The sequence below is a fragment of the Rousettus aegyptiacus genome, unplaced genomic scaffold, assembly GCF_014176215.1.
Source record: "Rousettus aegyptiacus isolate mRouAeg1 unplaced genomic scaffold, mRouAeg1.p scaffold_m13_p_14, whole genome shotgun sequence".
NCBI lineage: Eukaryota > Metazoa > Chordata > Mammalia > Chiroptera > Pteropodidae > Rousettus > Rousettus aegyptiacus.
In genome coordinates this window covers 30,640,974-30,656,773 of record NW_023416289.1, presented here as the reverse complement: position 1 = coordinate 30,656,773, position 15,800 = coordinate 30,640,974, and the positions used below count along the sequence as shown (strand labels likewise).

At 40.5% G+C, this 15,800-nt stretch overlaps 2 protein-coding genes across 7 annotated transcripts in view; one reads left to right on the top strand and one right to left on the bottom strand.

Moving 5' to 3' along the window:
* The window catches only part of ANKRD11 (ankyrin repeat domain 11), a 190,358-nt gene that overhangs the window by 107,988 nt on the left and 66,570 nt on the right, over positions 1-15,800 (top strand). The window lies entirely within an intron of this gene.
* On the bottom strand, positions 8,248-9,923 carry LOC107502333 (elongation factor 1-alpha 1-like). Its single transcript, XM_036231555.1, is given in 2 exon segments — positions 8,248-8,659; positions 8,661-9,923. Coding segments are annotated over 2 exon segments (1,383 nt in total). The 3' UTR covers positions 8,248-8,539.

Genomic DNA, 15,800 nt, shown 5'->3' with positions numbered 1-15,800 from the left:
ACCAGTTGTCTACTCTGGAACTTCCTCTCCCACCAGGTCTTTAAGATTGCAACTCTCCAACCAGCAAACAAAACTGTTATGCCTGGTAGGGCTTTCAAAGAATTAAATTAACAACCACTTAGAAATGACTACACTATCTGTATGAGGAAGGGGATAGGTGGAAAGGAGATTCTTTTGAGACCATTTTTTAAAATTTTCATTATTTTGGCTTCAAGACTTGTTACTTATTAAAGGTTTCACAGCATCCTTCAAAAAGTTTGGGAAAGATTTTAGAATGTGATTTCCATGCTAAAATTTTAGAATTAACGTAGTGTTGTTCACTTTGATTCACAGTAAAGGATTTCACAGGTATTCAGCATATGGTCGTACTTCACCCTGGGCCATCTCCATGCCAAACATTTTGAGTATAATAAGCACTGTGATAAAGGTGATGGGTGGTGCCGATACAGGCTTTCACTTCAAGTAGCCACGTTAGGATTGTGTCATTTGGAGTGCTGTTTCAATCTTACAAGGAAACACGAGTACGCTTTAGGGCACAATGGAGGAGGGGAATTGGGGGGAGAAAAATAATTCTGAGTTAAATGTGTTTTTATTAGCACCTTCTATACTTTCTCCATATTTCAAATTAGGTCTTAACCTGAATAAGATGTGTAATCAGTAGCTTATTGCTGTGTAACAAAACCACCCCCAAATTTAATGTCTTAAAAATAGCAGCGATTTATCATTTCCCTTAATTTTTATTTTGCCTGTGTGGTTTTCCTACTGGTCATGCCTGGAGTCATTCATGAGGTGACAGTAAGTTGGTGGATTGGTTAGGTTTCTCATTTCCTGGTCTGGCCCAGGCTTCCTTGTGTGAGTGTAAGAGTGTTCTAGGGGGGCTTCTGGGGCCCAGATGCTGGGGAAGGAGGCTCTGTCTTCATTAGAGGAGCTGGATTGCATCAGAGTTTAATAGAACATGAAGAAAATTTGGGTCGATTTCCCTAAATTCTGACACAGAATTGTGAATTACCTAAGTTTTTTCCTTTAGAAATTTCAAAACTTTGTAAGACTAAATCTTAATCATTGCCTAGCATATATTTTTAAATATAGTAGTCCCCTCTTATCTACAGGTGATATGTTTCAGGACCCCCAGTGGATGCCTGGAACTTTGATAGTACTAAACACTTTATATGCTGTTTTCTTCTATACATACATACCTTTGATAAAGCTTACTGTATAAATTAGGCACAGTAAGAAATCGACAGCAATAAAATGGAGTAATTGTAACATCGTACTGTAATAAAAGTTATATGATACAGTCTTTCTCAAAATATCTTATTGTACTCTATTAACCCTTCTGATAACCAACATGGCTACTATATACGGTGTAGATGTGATGGTCAAAGGGATGAGTCACATCCCAGGCAGGACTGAGTGAGAAGACATGAGATTTCATCATGCTACTCTGAATGATGTGCAATTTAAAAGTTATGATTTGTTTCTGGAATTTTCCATGTAATATTTTCAGACCTCAGTTGATCACAGGTAACTGAAACCGCGGGAAGTGAAACTGGGTAAGAAGAATACTGCAAATATTATAGATATGTTTTCCCAACTTGGATTTGGGTTACATTTATCAGGTATTATGTTTCATTCAGGCTTCAGTATTGTCCACTTCATTTATAACTACATTTTGAATTTTGTTCTAAATAGATAGGTGGACAGTGCCCTCAGTTCTGCTGAGGCTGAGACTTCTTGTGATTAGGCATTACCCAGCTGATGCTGTATTTCAGATTTTAACTATAACCAAAGATACTTGTTAAATGTTTTTGAGGTGTACTATGGAGCATGAACAAGCTGAATCAAATCCTTTGTTTCAGAGTTGAATTATGATGAAGATGGTAACTGGGCCCCAAATGAGCCGGCTCACTGCTTCGGGGTTTTGCTGACGGTCAGAGAAGGGCAGTTGGTAATTCTCCAGAAGTTTGTTGGAAGCCCTCACTGTAACAACTGAGCCCAGGGCAAAGAGGCCCAAGTCATGAATACGCGCCTATGCCTGCTTCCCTTGTTGGGGCCTCTTGGAAGTGGAGGAACAAAGATTCTGTGGAATTTCCTGAGGAGAGGGCAGAGATAGGATAACCGAGAAGGTTTTCCACCTGTGTGGAGCAGGTTTCATACTTTGAGGAAGAACGGTGAGACCCAAGGGAGGCAGCAGCCAAGATCAGGAATAAGGGGTCTTCATGGGGAAGTAGGAGTGCTGCAGCAGTATAGGCATGGTCCAGGCTTGGAATAATCTACTCTGTGTCATGGAGATGGAAAGGGGGTCTCTTTTTGGATGTTACTGGGATAGGAACCCGTGGCTCCAAGAGCCCGTGCTGAATGGTTGGACTGCAGCTGAAGTCCAGATGTGAAACGGCCCAGGTTGTGTGGAGGCCAGAATACGTTGCCTATAGCTGGGGACTTCATGGTGTGGCCCAGCAGGATATTTTACTACTTAGATCTGTCTTGCAGCCACTCAGAGGAGTACTGAGTGTATCTAAATCTTTTCCTCTTCTTTTTGTACCCCACAGCACACACATGCACACGCACAGGAAAAGGGAGTCCCTTGGTATGATAGATGAAGCAGCTGTTCCTAGAATTGCTGTCATCCTTACCATGAATGCCATGTTGCCCTTGTATTTGGAAGGGACGTTAATTCTTGAAAGCACCAACATTGGCTAATATAGGTAACAGAAAGAGGTTGGTGGGCCTTTAATCTTTTAAATATTTTAAAATTTAAGGTATATAATTATTTAGCATTTCATCACACATAACTTAAAAATCATTAATCACAGACATATTTATCAACTGATTACAATCTGTGATGCTAATTTTGTTATCTTTGACACTTAGGATTTTTGTAGCTTTCACAAGAATGGTGAATGCTGTTCTTTCTGCATCAATTACAATCTAGTATAGATTAAAATGGAAACATATCATTGGATATGGAAATGGGTGAAGGTGCCTTTTGTGAAATTATATTCCACCTTTAGGTTCAGTGTGGAGAGGCGGAGAGGCAGACAACAACTTTTGTGAGTGTAGAAAAAGCTAAAATGAGAAGTTTTAATAAGCTATTAATAATAATTCTGGCTGGCAGCCAAGGGTCAGAGTGGGATTAGCCAGAACAGTCAAGACTGCTGGACCAAAGTGAGGAGGCAGGAGCAGCCTGAGGCTCCTGAAGTTACTGTTGTTTCCTTGTTTGTTGTATTTGATCCCTTTGTAGTATTTTGGAAAAGTGGTTAAGACACAACAAAACACAGTTAATGTCATCTATATTTTTATCAAACTATGTGTCCTCTTCTTTTTTACTAGAAGTTAAAATGGTAATGAGAAATGTTCTAGAATCTTAGGCAAAAAAAAAAAAAAAAAGCAAACAATATGTTAAAACTAAAATTTGACCATGTGGAGTTTACTACCATGAGGAAGATAATGTCCAGTGACAGCCATGTGGTCTAATCTCTGGCACAAGTGCCCTGTCTCAGGTGCAGGGCACAGTGTCTGAATCATCACTGAAATTGACTGCAGGTGGCACCCTGGGTCAGAATAGTTGAAATCCTGGAGATGTATAAAGGAAAATATTTTGTTGTTGGGCTGTTTGGTTCTCTGTTGTCTAAGGACTTCCTTTCTTTTTCACCTTCAGCTCTAGAGTATGACCTTTGGAGACGGCTTTTCAGAATGTACGAGGAATGAATGCGCAGCATTTAGAAAGCCACCCTCAGAAACACCTAGCCCAGGGCCTCTGGAAGGAAGTCTCTAGAATCTACTGGCTTTTAAGAGAGTGAGGTTTACAGAGTATTTGTGTAGATTTCCTGTTGGTTAGATAGCAAAATCTACTAAAGTTCAAATTGTTTTGGTTTTGGGTGTATGCTTTATTTTTCTGAACACTCATTTTAGTTTAAACAGAAGCTCCGAGTAAGGCCGAGGACCATGAAAGGAAGATCTTAAGGGCATCATTTCCAGATATGTGATGAACCCAGGGTGTTATTTCAGTACCAGTAACAAAGGCATTTGCCTGCATTGCTCCTTACCATGTTGCTAAGCTAGCTGCTTGCATATACAAATGTGGAAACTTGTACAAATGATGTAAAAATCCCGCTGGGGACATGCAGTTGCAATGTGGGTGATATAGAGAAAGAGCTCGCCCAACTGCTCCGAAGCCTTACTCCAGGCTTTTCCCAGTGTCTGCTCTGTATGTGGGAGCATTTATAAGACCACTTGGGGTGTGCATGCAAGAGCCTTGGTCATTTAATAGAGCTTTGATCTCTGTAATTGTGAGTGAAAAGTATCTAGGGCCTCAATTTCTGCATCGTTAAAACCAGTGAGGGAGTTGATCTTCCTGGGACCCAAAGCTGTAGATGTGGACATTCTTGGTGGTGGTTGGGGAGGCGCACACAGTTCCTGGATGGTGTGGCCTGGAAGAGCTGGGAGAGGCCCTGTAATTATGAGAAATGGTTGTAGTTTCATAAAAGGAAAAAGGCTTATTCATGGAACTGTTTTTAAAGATAGATTTCAGGAATTGAGTGTAGTAATTGCACCTCATTTGTGTTTTGAAGAACTTAACTGTTTTTCACTACTTTTACCCTAGTGTTCAGTAAATAAAAAATAAAGACAGAAATGGAGCAGCCAGTGTTCCACGCCCCTTCTGTGTGCTTCTAGGCGACCAAGAGAGGTGTGCTGGTGTCCACCTACAGGGACAGAAGGTGCCTGCTGGGAGAAGGCAGGGCATTTCTGGCAGCCTCTCCAGGGCCCCTCCCCTTGAATTCTGCTCGGCTCCAACTTGTACTTGTTCTGCCCACTCATCTAATACTCACCTACTGCCTCTCTGATCCTACACTGACAGAGATCCCTGCATGACCACCACAGAGAGAAACAGCTCTGCTCCTTAGAGTTGGCCTTGGGTACTTCTCAGAGATTAGTCCAGAAGAAGCTGACCACAGTGGCCGGGGCATTAATACTCTGCAATCCTGAGTGCCAGCAAGGACGCCTTTGGTTGTCATATAGCTCCTTCCCAGCTTCTTGCAGGAGTCACCTTGGTGAGGACCTGGGGCCAGAGTGCCCTGTGTGAGTAGTGGAAGGCCTTACCTGGTGTGCCTACTCCTGCTGACCAGATTGAAAGGAGGCCAGTTCAGAAAAGGGCCGTCCTGTGGAGGTAAGGAAGAGGAAGACAGAAGGGAGGAGGCTAGCAGGGATGAGCTGTGAAGGCCAGTGATTCATAAATTGCCTATGGTCACCCCATCTACTGTGTCTTTATGAATTTGACTTCTTTAAGTACTTCATGTAAGTAGAATCATATAGTATTTGTCTTTTTGTGTCTGGCTTATTTCACTCAGCATAGTGTCCTCAAAGTTCATCCATATTATAGCAAGTGTCAGAATTTCCTTACTTTTAAAGGCTGAATAATAAATAGTCTATTGTATGAATTGACCACATTTTCTTTATCCATTCATTTGTTGATAGACACTTGAGTTGCTTCCCTGTCTTGACTATTGTGAATAAAACTGTTATGAACATGGAGTACAAGTATATTTTTGAGACTGCTTTCATTTCTTTGGGGTATACATTCACAAGTGGAATTGCTGGATCAAATAGTAATTCTTAATTCTGTGTTTAGTTTTCTGAGGGACTGTCATACTGTTTTCCACAATGGCTGTACCATTTTACATTTTACTGGCTATACAGGAGGGTCCCTGAACAAGGCTACTGGCAGGCTTCTTGCAGCCGGTTAGAACACTTGGACAGCATAGTCTCTCTTGTCTTCCTTCACAGCAGACCTCATAGAGTATTGGGTATATTTAAGGAAAGTTCATTTATGCCACCGACCCTTGCCTCTTGGGGATACACACGGAGGCCTGGCAGAGCCCACCTTTCCCTGTACCTTTTCTTCTAATGTCCCTCCCTGTTGTCCCTCCTGCAAACTAATTTTTGTCCCTACCTCAGCCCTTTGATTATTTTGTGGTAAGTTTTTAGAATAAAAGATGCCAAACTGGATATTGAACTATTAGCTTTTGTCCTAATGTGGTAGCCTGCCAACCTCTCAGGGTGATGGGAGCCACCCAGGGATGACCCTACCCATTGCAGGACTATGGAGATGATGGCTGTAGGGCTTAGGAGAAGCTCTGCCTGTTCTGGGAGGTAATACACTAGCTTCTGTTGCTGTTTATTACATGCCCCATCTTTTAGGGGGAAGGAGTGTTCCCAAAATTGTACCATATCCTCTTTAACAGAACCGCCATTTGAACCAGCAGTGTCTCTTTACTGTATCCTGGCTCCTGGCCTCGTTCTTCTCCTTCCTGCTTCCTGAGCCTGTTTCCTGTTCTAAGCAAGGTCAGCTGATATCTATTGTCCTCCCTCCAGTCAATGATAGGCCTAGAGAGGCCTCTCTTGGAGGAAACTATGTTCCTCTCTGGAACTTTCCACTTTATTCTCTCAATAAAAAATGTCTCATTTGGACTTGTTGAAAATCAGCAATGAATAATTTTTAAAAACCCACAACAGATTGTACATTGTTAGTAATCTATAAATGGTATGTCTTTTAAAAGATAAGGATTAGAAATTCAAGGATAAAAAAGGTACTGCGCTTCATTAGTGAAGAGCAACAGTTCATGGTAAGGTTTTCAGAATGCTTTCACAATCTATTTATTTGCTGTCTGCAGTATAATGTGAGGGCAGCCTTGAATTATTAAAAGCTCATCACATATGCTTACATTCATTCTCTCACTCCAGTGGTTGGAAGCCATCTCACTTTGGGTCTGGCTCTTGGCCAGGATCATCTAATGCATTCTTTTTTTTTCTTCTATGGGCCAGCCCTCCTCTGCTCTGGGTCAGCACTTGCCAAAGACACTAGCTCTTGGGTTTAGAGGATTTAGGCGGGAATTAAATGCAGAGGCGCTCAATTTTTATTTAAGTTCCATTTCTTCTGATCTTGGAAAGTCACTTAACATTTCTGAGCCCTGGTCTCCCTAACTACTGGATGAAAATAATCATGTTTCTTCTCTTATTATTTCATGGGGTTATTTAATGGCTCCATCTCCTATTAAGTGGAACACAAGCGGTCACTGTAAATAGATGATTGTGTGCCACAGTCATTAAAAAGAAAAAAAACTACCCACCCCTCAGTGTATGTCTGCTTATTCTAAGATGAAGGAAAAATAAGCATCTTGCTTTTTATTTTGTATGTTAATGGAACAAAGACTTTGTTTTTAAATAACCTTGTTTTAATACTGGTGGTGCTGTGATTTGAAGGTGTGGTTCTGTGCTAATGCTGATGTTCATTGCCATAGCTAGTAAAGATAATTTTCAGAAGCAGAGCATGTACCTTTTATTGAGGTGATGTTCATTCACTGCAGGTGAGTTTTGAAATCTTACTGAGTTCTTGTCAACCTTGATTAGATCTCTCAGGCAAAACATTCCGGCTGATGAAAAATTTATCTCAGAAGTGGTAATATCAGCTCTTCCTTTTTGTGGTTGCTGTTGCCGTGGCTGCTCATGGTGTTTGGGCCTTGCAGGAACTCCTGTGGTCGTTTGCCCATTTTCTGAGAGTCACCAGCAAGGCCTGCTTTGGCTGGGAGTAAACAGGGAGTGAGCTCACTGTAAAATGATAATGGATGGGTCCATGGCCCTTGCTCCTCCTCTGGATCTGGCACTGGCCTGGAGGTCACTGGACTCCACATACAGCCAGTGTCCTTCTACTTGGGAAGAGTGGCAACATTTAGATTTTTTTCCCCTGATGTTTTAGATTAAAAAAAAAATCGTGTTGTTTCAGCATTTTCTTCTTGCATTCTAGTGAGTATTAAGTCAAGCTGTGAACTCCCCCTTGGGGCTTTGAAGGTCTGTTCCCTTCCTGCCTTTGTGCCTTTTCTTTCCTAAAAGGACTAGGAGAGTGGAGCTTGCCACATCATTCCCAGCCTTTTTATTGGAAGCACACTTTGATAATAGAATACCCATAGATGAATCAGATCTGATTCCTACAGCCTTGTAAGTGGTCCCTGTATATGAGAGCAGCAGGCTGCCTGAGCACACCTTGCTCTCCATCCAACATTGTGAGGTTCCTTGTGTTTCACCTGGCTATGGGGTTGCTGGTGCAGGAGGCTGGCTGGCTTTATTTACACAGTTAGTGCTGCTCAGTGAGAGACTCCACTTGCTGAAATATTGATTGTCTCTTAAGCACTTTATATTTGGAGACTTGTCTAATATTCATAAAGTCAATTCTTAGAGTCCCCCCCCTTTTTCTCATTAAACTTTGTTTTAATGGGGTCTCAAAATGCTGTGACAGATTTTTGGTCAAGTTGTTTCCATTAAAAAGTACTGATATTAGAAACTAATAACTTAAAAATGCCACACACACAAAAAAACTCAAATGGTCCGCAAAACATTCTCCTTTCCTTCTGAAGGTTTTATGATGCATTGTGATCGTTAACCAGTCTTTTACTATTAAACTTAAATGGCCAATTGAGACAAATAGTTCTAAAACCGTTCTTCCACCACTGATTAAGACTTAGGTGGCAGGTATTAGGGATAATATTCATTTAGCCTTCTGAGCTTTCTGGGCAGACTTAGTGACCTTGCCAGCTCCAGCTGCCTTCTTGTCCACTGCTCTGATGACACCCACAGCAACTGTCTGTCTCATGTCATGAACAGCAAAAATGGCCCAGAGGAGAATAGTCAGAGAAGCTCTCAACACACATGGGCTTGCCAGGAACCATATCAACAATGGCAGCATCACCAGATTTTAAAAACTTTGGGCCATCTTCTAGCTTTTTCCCAGAATGATGATCAATCTTCTTCATCTCAGTAAATTTGCAAGCCGTGTAAGCTGAGTGACAATCCAGCACAGGTGCATATCCGGCACTGATTTGGCCTGGGTGGTTCAGGATAATCACCTGAGAGGTGAAGCCAGCTGCTTCCATTAGTGGATCGTTTTTGCTGTCACCAGCCACACTGCCATGACGAATGTCTTTGACAGACACATTGTTGACATTGAAGCCCACATTGTCCCCAGGAAGAGCTTCACTCAAAGCTTCATGGCACATTTCAACAGACTTTACTTCATTTGTTACATTGATTAGAGCAAAGGTGACCATCGTGCTAGGTTTGAGAACACCAGTCTCCACTCGGCTCACAAGGACAGTACCAGTACCACCAATTTTGTCGACATCCTGGAGTGGCAGACGCAAAGACTTGTCAGTTGGACGAGTTGGTGGCAGGATACAATCCAGAGCTTCAAGCAGCGTGGTTCCACTTGCACTGCCATCTTTATGGGTGACTTTCCATCCCTTGAACCAAGGCATGTTAGCACTTGGCTCCAGCATGTTGTCACCATTCCAATGAGAAATTGGCATAAATGTTACTGTGTCAGTGTTGTAGCCAGTTTTCTTAATGTAGGTGCCGACTTCCTTAACGATTTCCTCATATCTCTTCTAGCTGTAAGACAGCTCCATGAAATCCATCTTGTTAACACCAACAGTTAGTTGTTTCACACCCAGTGTGTAAGCCAGAAGGGCATGCTCATGGGTCTGCCCGTTCTTGGAGATACCTGCTTCAGATTCACCAACACCAGCAGCAACAATCAAGACAGCACAGTCAGCCTTTGATGTGCCTGTAATTATGTTTTTGATAAAGTCTCTGTGTCTTGGGGCATCACTGATGGTCACATAATTGCTGGTCTCGAATTTCTACAGGGAGTTATCAATGGTGATACTACGCTCATGTTCAGCTTTTAATTTATCCAAGACCCAGGCATTCTTGAAGGAGCCCCTCCCCATCTCAGCAGTCTCTTTCTCAAATTTTTCAGTGGTTCTTTTGTCAATCTTACGACATTTGTAAATCAGATGACCAGTTGTGGTAGACTTGCCAGAATCTACGTGTCCAATGACAACGATGTTGATGCGAGTCTTTTTCTTTTCCATTTAGGCTTAAATATAGCATTGATTTTCACAACACCTGTGTTCTGGCAGCAAACTCGTTACAAAAAAGCAGAGTTTCCTTTTTCAAAAAAATTCAGAGGAGAAGGAGGCTTTTCAAATTCTAGTGAGATACTTGCTTCAACAAGATTTTTTTTTTTTTTTTGCTGAATGCAAAATTTGTTTATCACTTGTAAAATTAATTTGTGAAGGTGCATGCCTCAGAGGATTTGAATGAGTAAAGGCTTGTTTTTCAGTCACCATACAGTGTATTATTTAAAAGCAGTAAAATGACATAGCTGGTAGACCCTGAGAATGGGGTTAGGGATGAAGCTGTCTGGATTTACCTCCCTGATGGGGATAGTATGTCCAGTGGGTGGGACTCCTGTCAGTCATTGTAAACCTAGGGCACACAGCCTATGGAGGTCTTCACTGCCCCAGCTCTGCCCAAGGTCTACCTTCCTGCTGACTTGGTAGCGCATGCTCAGTTGCAAGGGCTGTCTTGTTTTTGGTGTTTCAGTGCTGATGGGTGTGGTGTTGTGTTGGTTGCATGTCTGGGCATTAGAAATGTTACATTACATAAATATGTGACCAGGTCTGTCCAGGTGCCTGGGCCCGGAGTTCATTTGTGATGAATCTTCCTGCCAATGTTTCTGGCTCTCCTTTTGAGATGCTCTGTAGAGCCAGGTAGAAGCTTCCTGTTTACCCTCTCATGTCTTACAGTTATACATCAGTGTTAGGATAAAGTAAATAGACCTTGTAAAGTTAATATTTGAATATTTAAGGTTTAATTATTCCATATCCTCTCCTCAAACATGTAATTTTAGAAATAATTTCGTTGTAACAGTCCCTTTTGCTTAAATGTGCCATTGAGTAGAAGAAACAGTGAGTGAAAGAGGGCTGGCGGGCTTGGGGGGAGGCGCATGAAGCAACGTTGGAGGACACCCATGCCCTCTTTAGCTGTGTGCCATCAGTATCTTGCACAACTTGCAGCATGTACAAGCATGCTAAGTAAACCTGGTTAGCTGAGCTTCAGACATTCCCGGATGCAGGTGGAAGCTATGTTGATAAGGGATCTTAATGCCAAACTGGGTCATTTACTGGACAGGGGCCAGCCCCAGGACACTTTTTTTGCTGAGGAGTGGCGTGGCTGTAGCTGCAGTGTGTAGTCTGGACACACTGGAGCAAGAGGAAGTGGCTCTGAGCTCAGACCTTGCCATTCATGTGAGGGCTGTACAGAAGGAGGGGTGGTGTTTGCTTGCTGCTGACTTTGCAGAGCAGCTCTAATAACAGTGCGAAACCTTCTTTTACGTGCCCCCCGGTGCCTGGCTGCCCACTGACCATCACAGAAGAGTGGTCAGTGAGGTCTTGGGTGCACATTTCTCCAGGGGCCATACTGAGATGTGCCTCTTGCCAGTGAGTATTGGGGAAAGGGCTATACTGGCCTGGACCCTGCTTCTGACCCTGACCTTGGGGATGGTGCATGCTCAGCCATCATGGGGCCCATCATTTGCCCAACAGTCCATCCCTGGAGAACCTTCCTTTACGCCTTATAAGAAAATAATAGCTTTATTGTGATATAATTGGCACATGATGTAGTTCACCCATTTAAAGTAGTCTTTAGTATATTTGCAGACAGGTGTAACACAGTTTTAGAACATTTTCATCACCTTAGAAAGAAACCCATACACACCCCATTATTTCCTTCTCCCCAGCCCTAAGCAAAACGACCGTCTCTATGGATTTGCCTATTTTGGACATTTCGTATTATGGAATTGAACACTTTGTGGCATCACAAGAGATACCCTTCCCCGTGTGCATGCAGACATATGTCAGGAATGCCCATGGCAGCATTGGTTGTAATGACAAAAACACAAAAAGAACCCAGATTCACAGACATGTTAGAGAGTTTATTTTAAAAGTTTGATATGGTTCTATTTAAGTGAGACTGCATGTGTACACTTTAGGAGATGAGAACCAGTTATTTAACTTGGTGAGTAATGAAAGTTTGCAGTGAAAGTTGGCCTCCTTGCTAGCTCTGCAGCAGTCTCTGGCTCCATACCCTGAGGCAGCCATCAGAACCACTCTCACAGTCTAGAGAAGCTGCGTGCACATCCCAGCAGCCTTCCCATTGTGCCCATAGGCTCTGCTGTCTGCCCGGTACAAAGTCTTGCTGTTCTTGCCGAAGCCACTCCTTATAGGAGTGTTCCCTCCTTTCCCTCAGCTTGCCTTTGGAGGGGATGATTGTGGAGTACCCTTACCAGTGTGCAAACATACTCTCCTTTTGTCCACTTTTTCCGCCCGCTGCCACCCCACTTCTTTCTCCCCTTTGCAGCAGAAGTCCTCTTATAGAGATAGTGATACTTGTTTCTATGTCCTTTCCCACCCTCTCTACATCCTCTCCCACCCTCACTTTTGAGAGCTTTATTGAGACAATTTAAATACAATGAAGTTCAGCAATTTTAAATGTAAAATTTGATGTTTTAACAGATCAGTATGGTCATGTTTCCGTCACCACAATCGTGACATAGAACCATCTCCATTATCCCAAGAAGTGTCCCTATGCCAATACTACCCCCCTACTATCCCCTAGAGCCAGGAAACCACTGATATGCTTTAGTCACAATAGGATTTTTTTTCCCTAGAATTTAACATAAATGGAATCATACAGTATAAAGTGTTTTGTGACTGATTTCTTTCACTTAGCATGCCATTCCATTGGATACATATGTCATGTTTATCCAATCAGCAGTTGATAGACATTTGTAATTTCCAGTTTTAACTGTTATGAATAGAGTTGCTATGAATAGTTGCATACAAAACACTATGTAGCCGGCTATATGTTTTACTCTCTCTTTGGTAAATATCAAGGATTGGGATTTCTGGGTCATATGGTAGGGGGAATGTTTTAACATTTTAAGAAAGCTGCCAAACTTTCCCAAAGTGACTAAACAATTTCATGTTCCCGTCAACAGTGACAGAGAGCCATTGCTTTGTATTCTCACCATCACTTTGTATGGTCAGTCTTTTCAATTTTGGCCGTGCTAGTGGCTATCTAGTGGCATCCCATTGCGGGTTTAATTTTCTTTTCCCTGATGACAAATTATGTTGATTATCTTTCCATGTACTTAAAAATAAATTTGGTCACCTACGTATGTTGTTTGGTGAAGTATTCATTTCTTCATATCTGTCTTTTTTGTCTATTCTAAAAAATTGGGTTGTTTTACTGAGAGTTTTTAAATATATATTCTGTGTCTTAGAGGGTTCTTTATGTATTTTAGACACCAGTTCATCACGAGATTTATGTTGTGCAAATATTTTCTTCTAGTCTGTGGCCTGTCTTTTCATCTTCTTAACAGTGTTTTTTGTAGAGCAAAGATTTTTGTTTTGATGAAGTCCAACCTAACAGATTTTTCTTAGATACTTCATACTTCTTGTGTCTTATGAAATCTTTCTCTAACCCAATGTCACAAAGATTTTTTTCTTATGTTTTCTTTAGAAGTTATGTAGTTTTGGCTCTTATATTCATTTCTGTAACCTATTTTGAGATCATTTTTGTATAAGGTCAGGTTAAAGGTCTTTTTTTTTTTTTTTTTTTTTTGGCATAAGGCTATCCAGTTATTCCAGTACCACTTGTTAACAAGGTTGTTTCCCATTTAGCTGATTTACCTTTATTCAAAATTAGTTGAGCGTAAATATATGTCTATTTCTGAACTCTGTTTTGTTCCATTGATCTACATGACATTCTTTATGCCAGTATCACAGTTTCTTGATTACTGTAGCTTTATAGGAAGTCTTGAAATCAGATAGCGTATGTCTTTTCACTTTGTGTTTTTCAACATTGCTTAGGCTATAAATGATCCCTTTACTTTTTCATGTACATTTCAGAATCATTATCAGTAACTATATTAAAAAAAAGCTGGAATTTCAATTGAGATTGTGCTGAATCTGTAGAATAGTTTAGAGAGAGTTGACATCTTAACAATAGTGAATTTTATGTTTTTTAGAGAGATCTGACACGTACTTTATTCCTAAGTTATTAATTTGGGGATGCTACTGTAATTGTTTTGTTTTTAATTCCAGTTTCTTATTGTTTGTTGATAATGCATAGAAAAACAGTTGATTCTTTAAAATAATGACCTATCTCGGAACTTTGTTAAACTCATAGAGAATAATTAAAAAAAAAAAAAAAAGATTTCATGGAATTGTCTACATAGATGTTTATGTCAGATGTGACTAAAGATAAGTTTTACTTTTCTTGCTATTCTGTATACCTTCTATTTCTTTTTCTTACCTTATTGCATTATCTAGGACCTGTAGTACAGTACTAAATAGACGTGTTGACAGTGGGCATTCTTGTCTTGTTCGCAGTCTTAGGGGAGAAATATTTAGTATTTTGCAATTAATGTTACCTATTGAGTTTTAGTAGATTCCTTTAATTAGGTTGACAGTTTTCTTCTTAGCTTTAAAAAATCTGAATGGGAGTAGAGTTTTGACCTGTGCTTTATCTATCAAAATGAAAATTTAAGAAAATACAATAGATAAAAATCGGTGAAACCAAAAGTTGGTTCTTTGAAAAGATAAATAAAACTGAAAGACCTTTAGCCAAACTGATCAGAAAAAAGAAGACATAAAATTTCAACATCAAGCATGAGGGAGAGAACATCTCTATGATTCTATAGCTGTTAAAAGGATAAGGGAAATTTATTAACAACTTTATGCCAATGAATTTGACAATTCAGATGAAATGTACAAATTTCTTAAAATGCACAATCTACCTAAGCTTGCTGAAGAATAGCCTGAATAGCCTTTTATCTATTAAAAAAATTGAATTTTTAATTAAAATTCTTGACACAAAGAATCCTACAGTCCTAGATGGCCTCACTGGTGATTTCTACCATTCATTAAATGATAAGTAATGCCAGTTATATACAGGCTCCACAGCACAGGAAGGAACACACCTCACCTTTTTCCATGAAGCAGGATTGCCTTGATACCATAACCAGAGAAGGATGTGAAGAGAAAGGAAAACTGCAGGCCACCAACTCACATGAATATAGTTATAAAAATTGAATTTAGCAATATAACAGGATAATAATGTATCACAAGCAAGTAAGGTTTATCTCAGATATTCAAATTTAGTTTAACTTTCAAAAATCAGTGTAGTATACCACATTTCCATAATATAAAGAAAACCCACGAGGTCATCTCAAAAGATGCAAAGAAAGAAAAAAAGAAAGGTGTTTCACAAACTTCCATACCTATTTGTGAAAAATATTCTGCAAACCGAGAAAAAAGAGAACTTCCTCAGCCTCAAAGGATGTTTTAAGAGATACCTACAGTTTACTGACATTGTACTTAAAAGTGGAAGACTAAGTACTGTTTCTCTAATATCAGCTATAAGGTGGGCTTTTATTGTGGTTACCTCTTGTTCTTTTTTTAAAATAACATTTTTTTAGTTAAAGCAAACTCTGCATTTTGGAAAATAAGGAAACAGTGATAAGGAAAAATAAAACATCACATTTTTATTGCCTAGAGAACTTTTGTGTGTGTTTACATGCATGCATACATATGTACATGTGTGTGTACATCCATGTGACATGCTCAGTTAGATGGATTAACCTGGTTAGGCTACAGTGCTCAGTTATTCAACCACTAGTCTAGGTGTTGCTATGAATTTGTAGGTGTGCCATGATCAGTTGGTTGGAGTAAGGCATAGCATCCCAGGTAATGTGGGTGGCCTGATTCCATCTGTTCCAAGACTTCGAGACTAGGAGAAGCTGAGGCTTCTGCCCCAAAACCCATCCTGTCAATTTCAGAATTGTATTGCTAGCCCTCACAATTTCTTGCAATGAATTTCTTAATATAGTGCCTATTTAACAT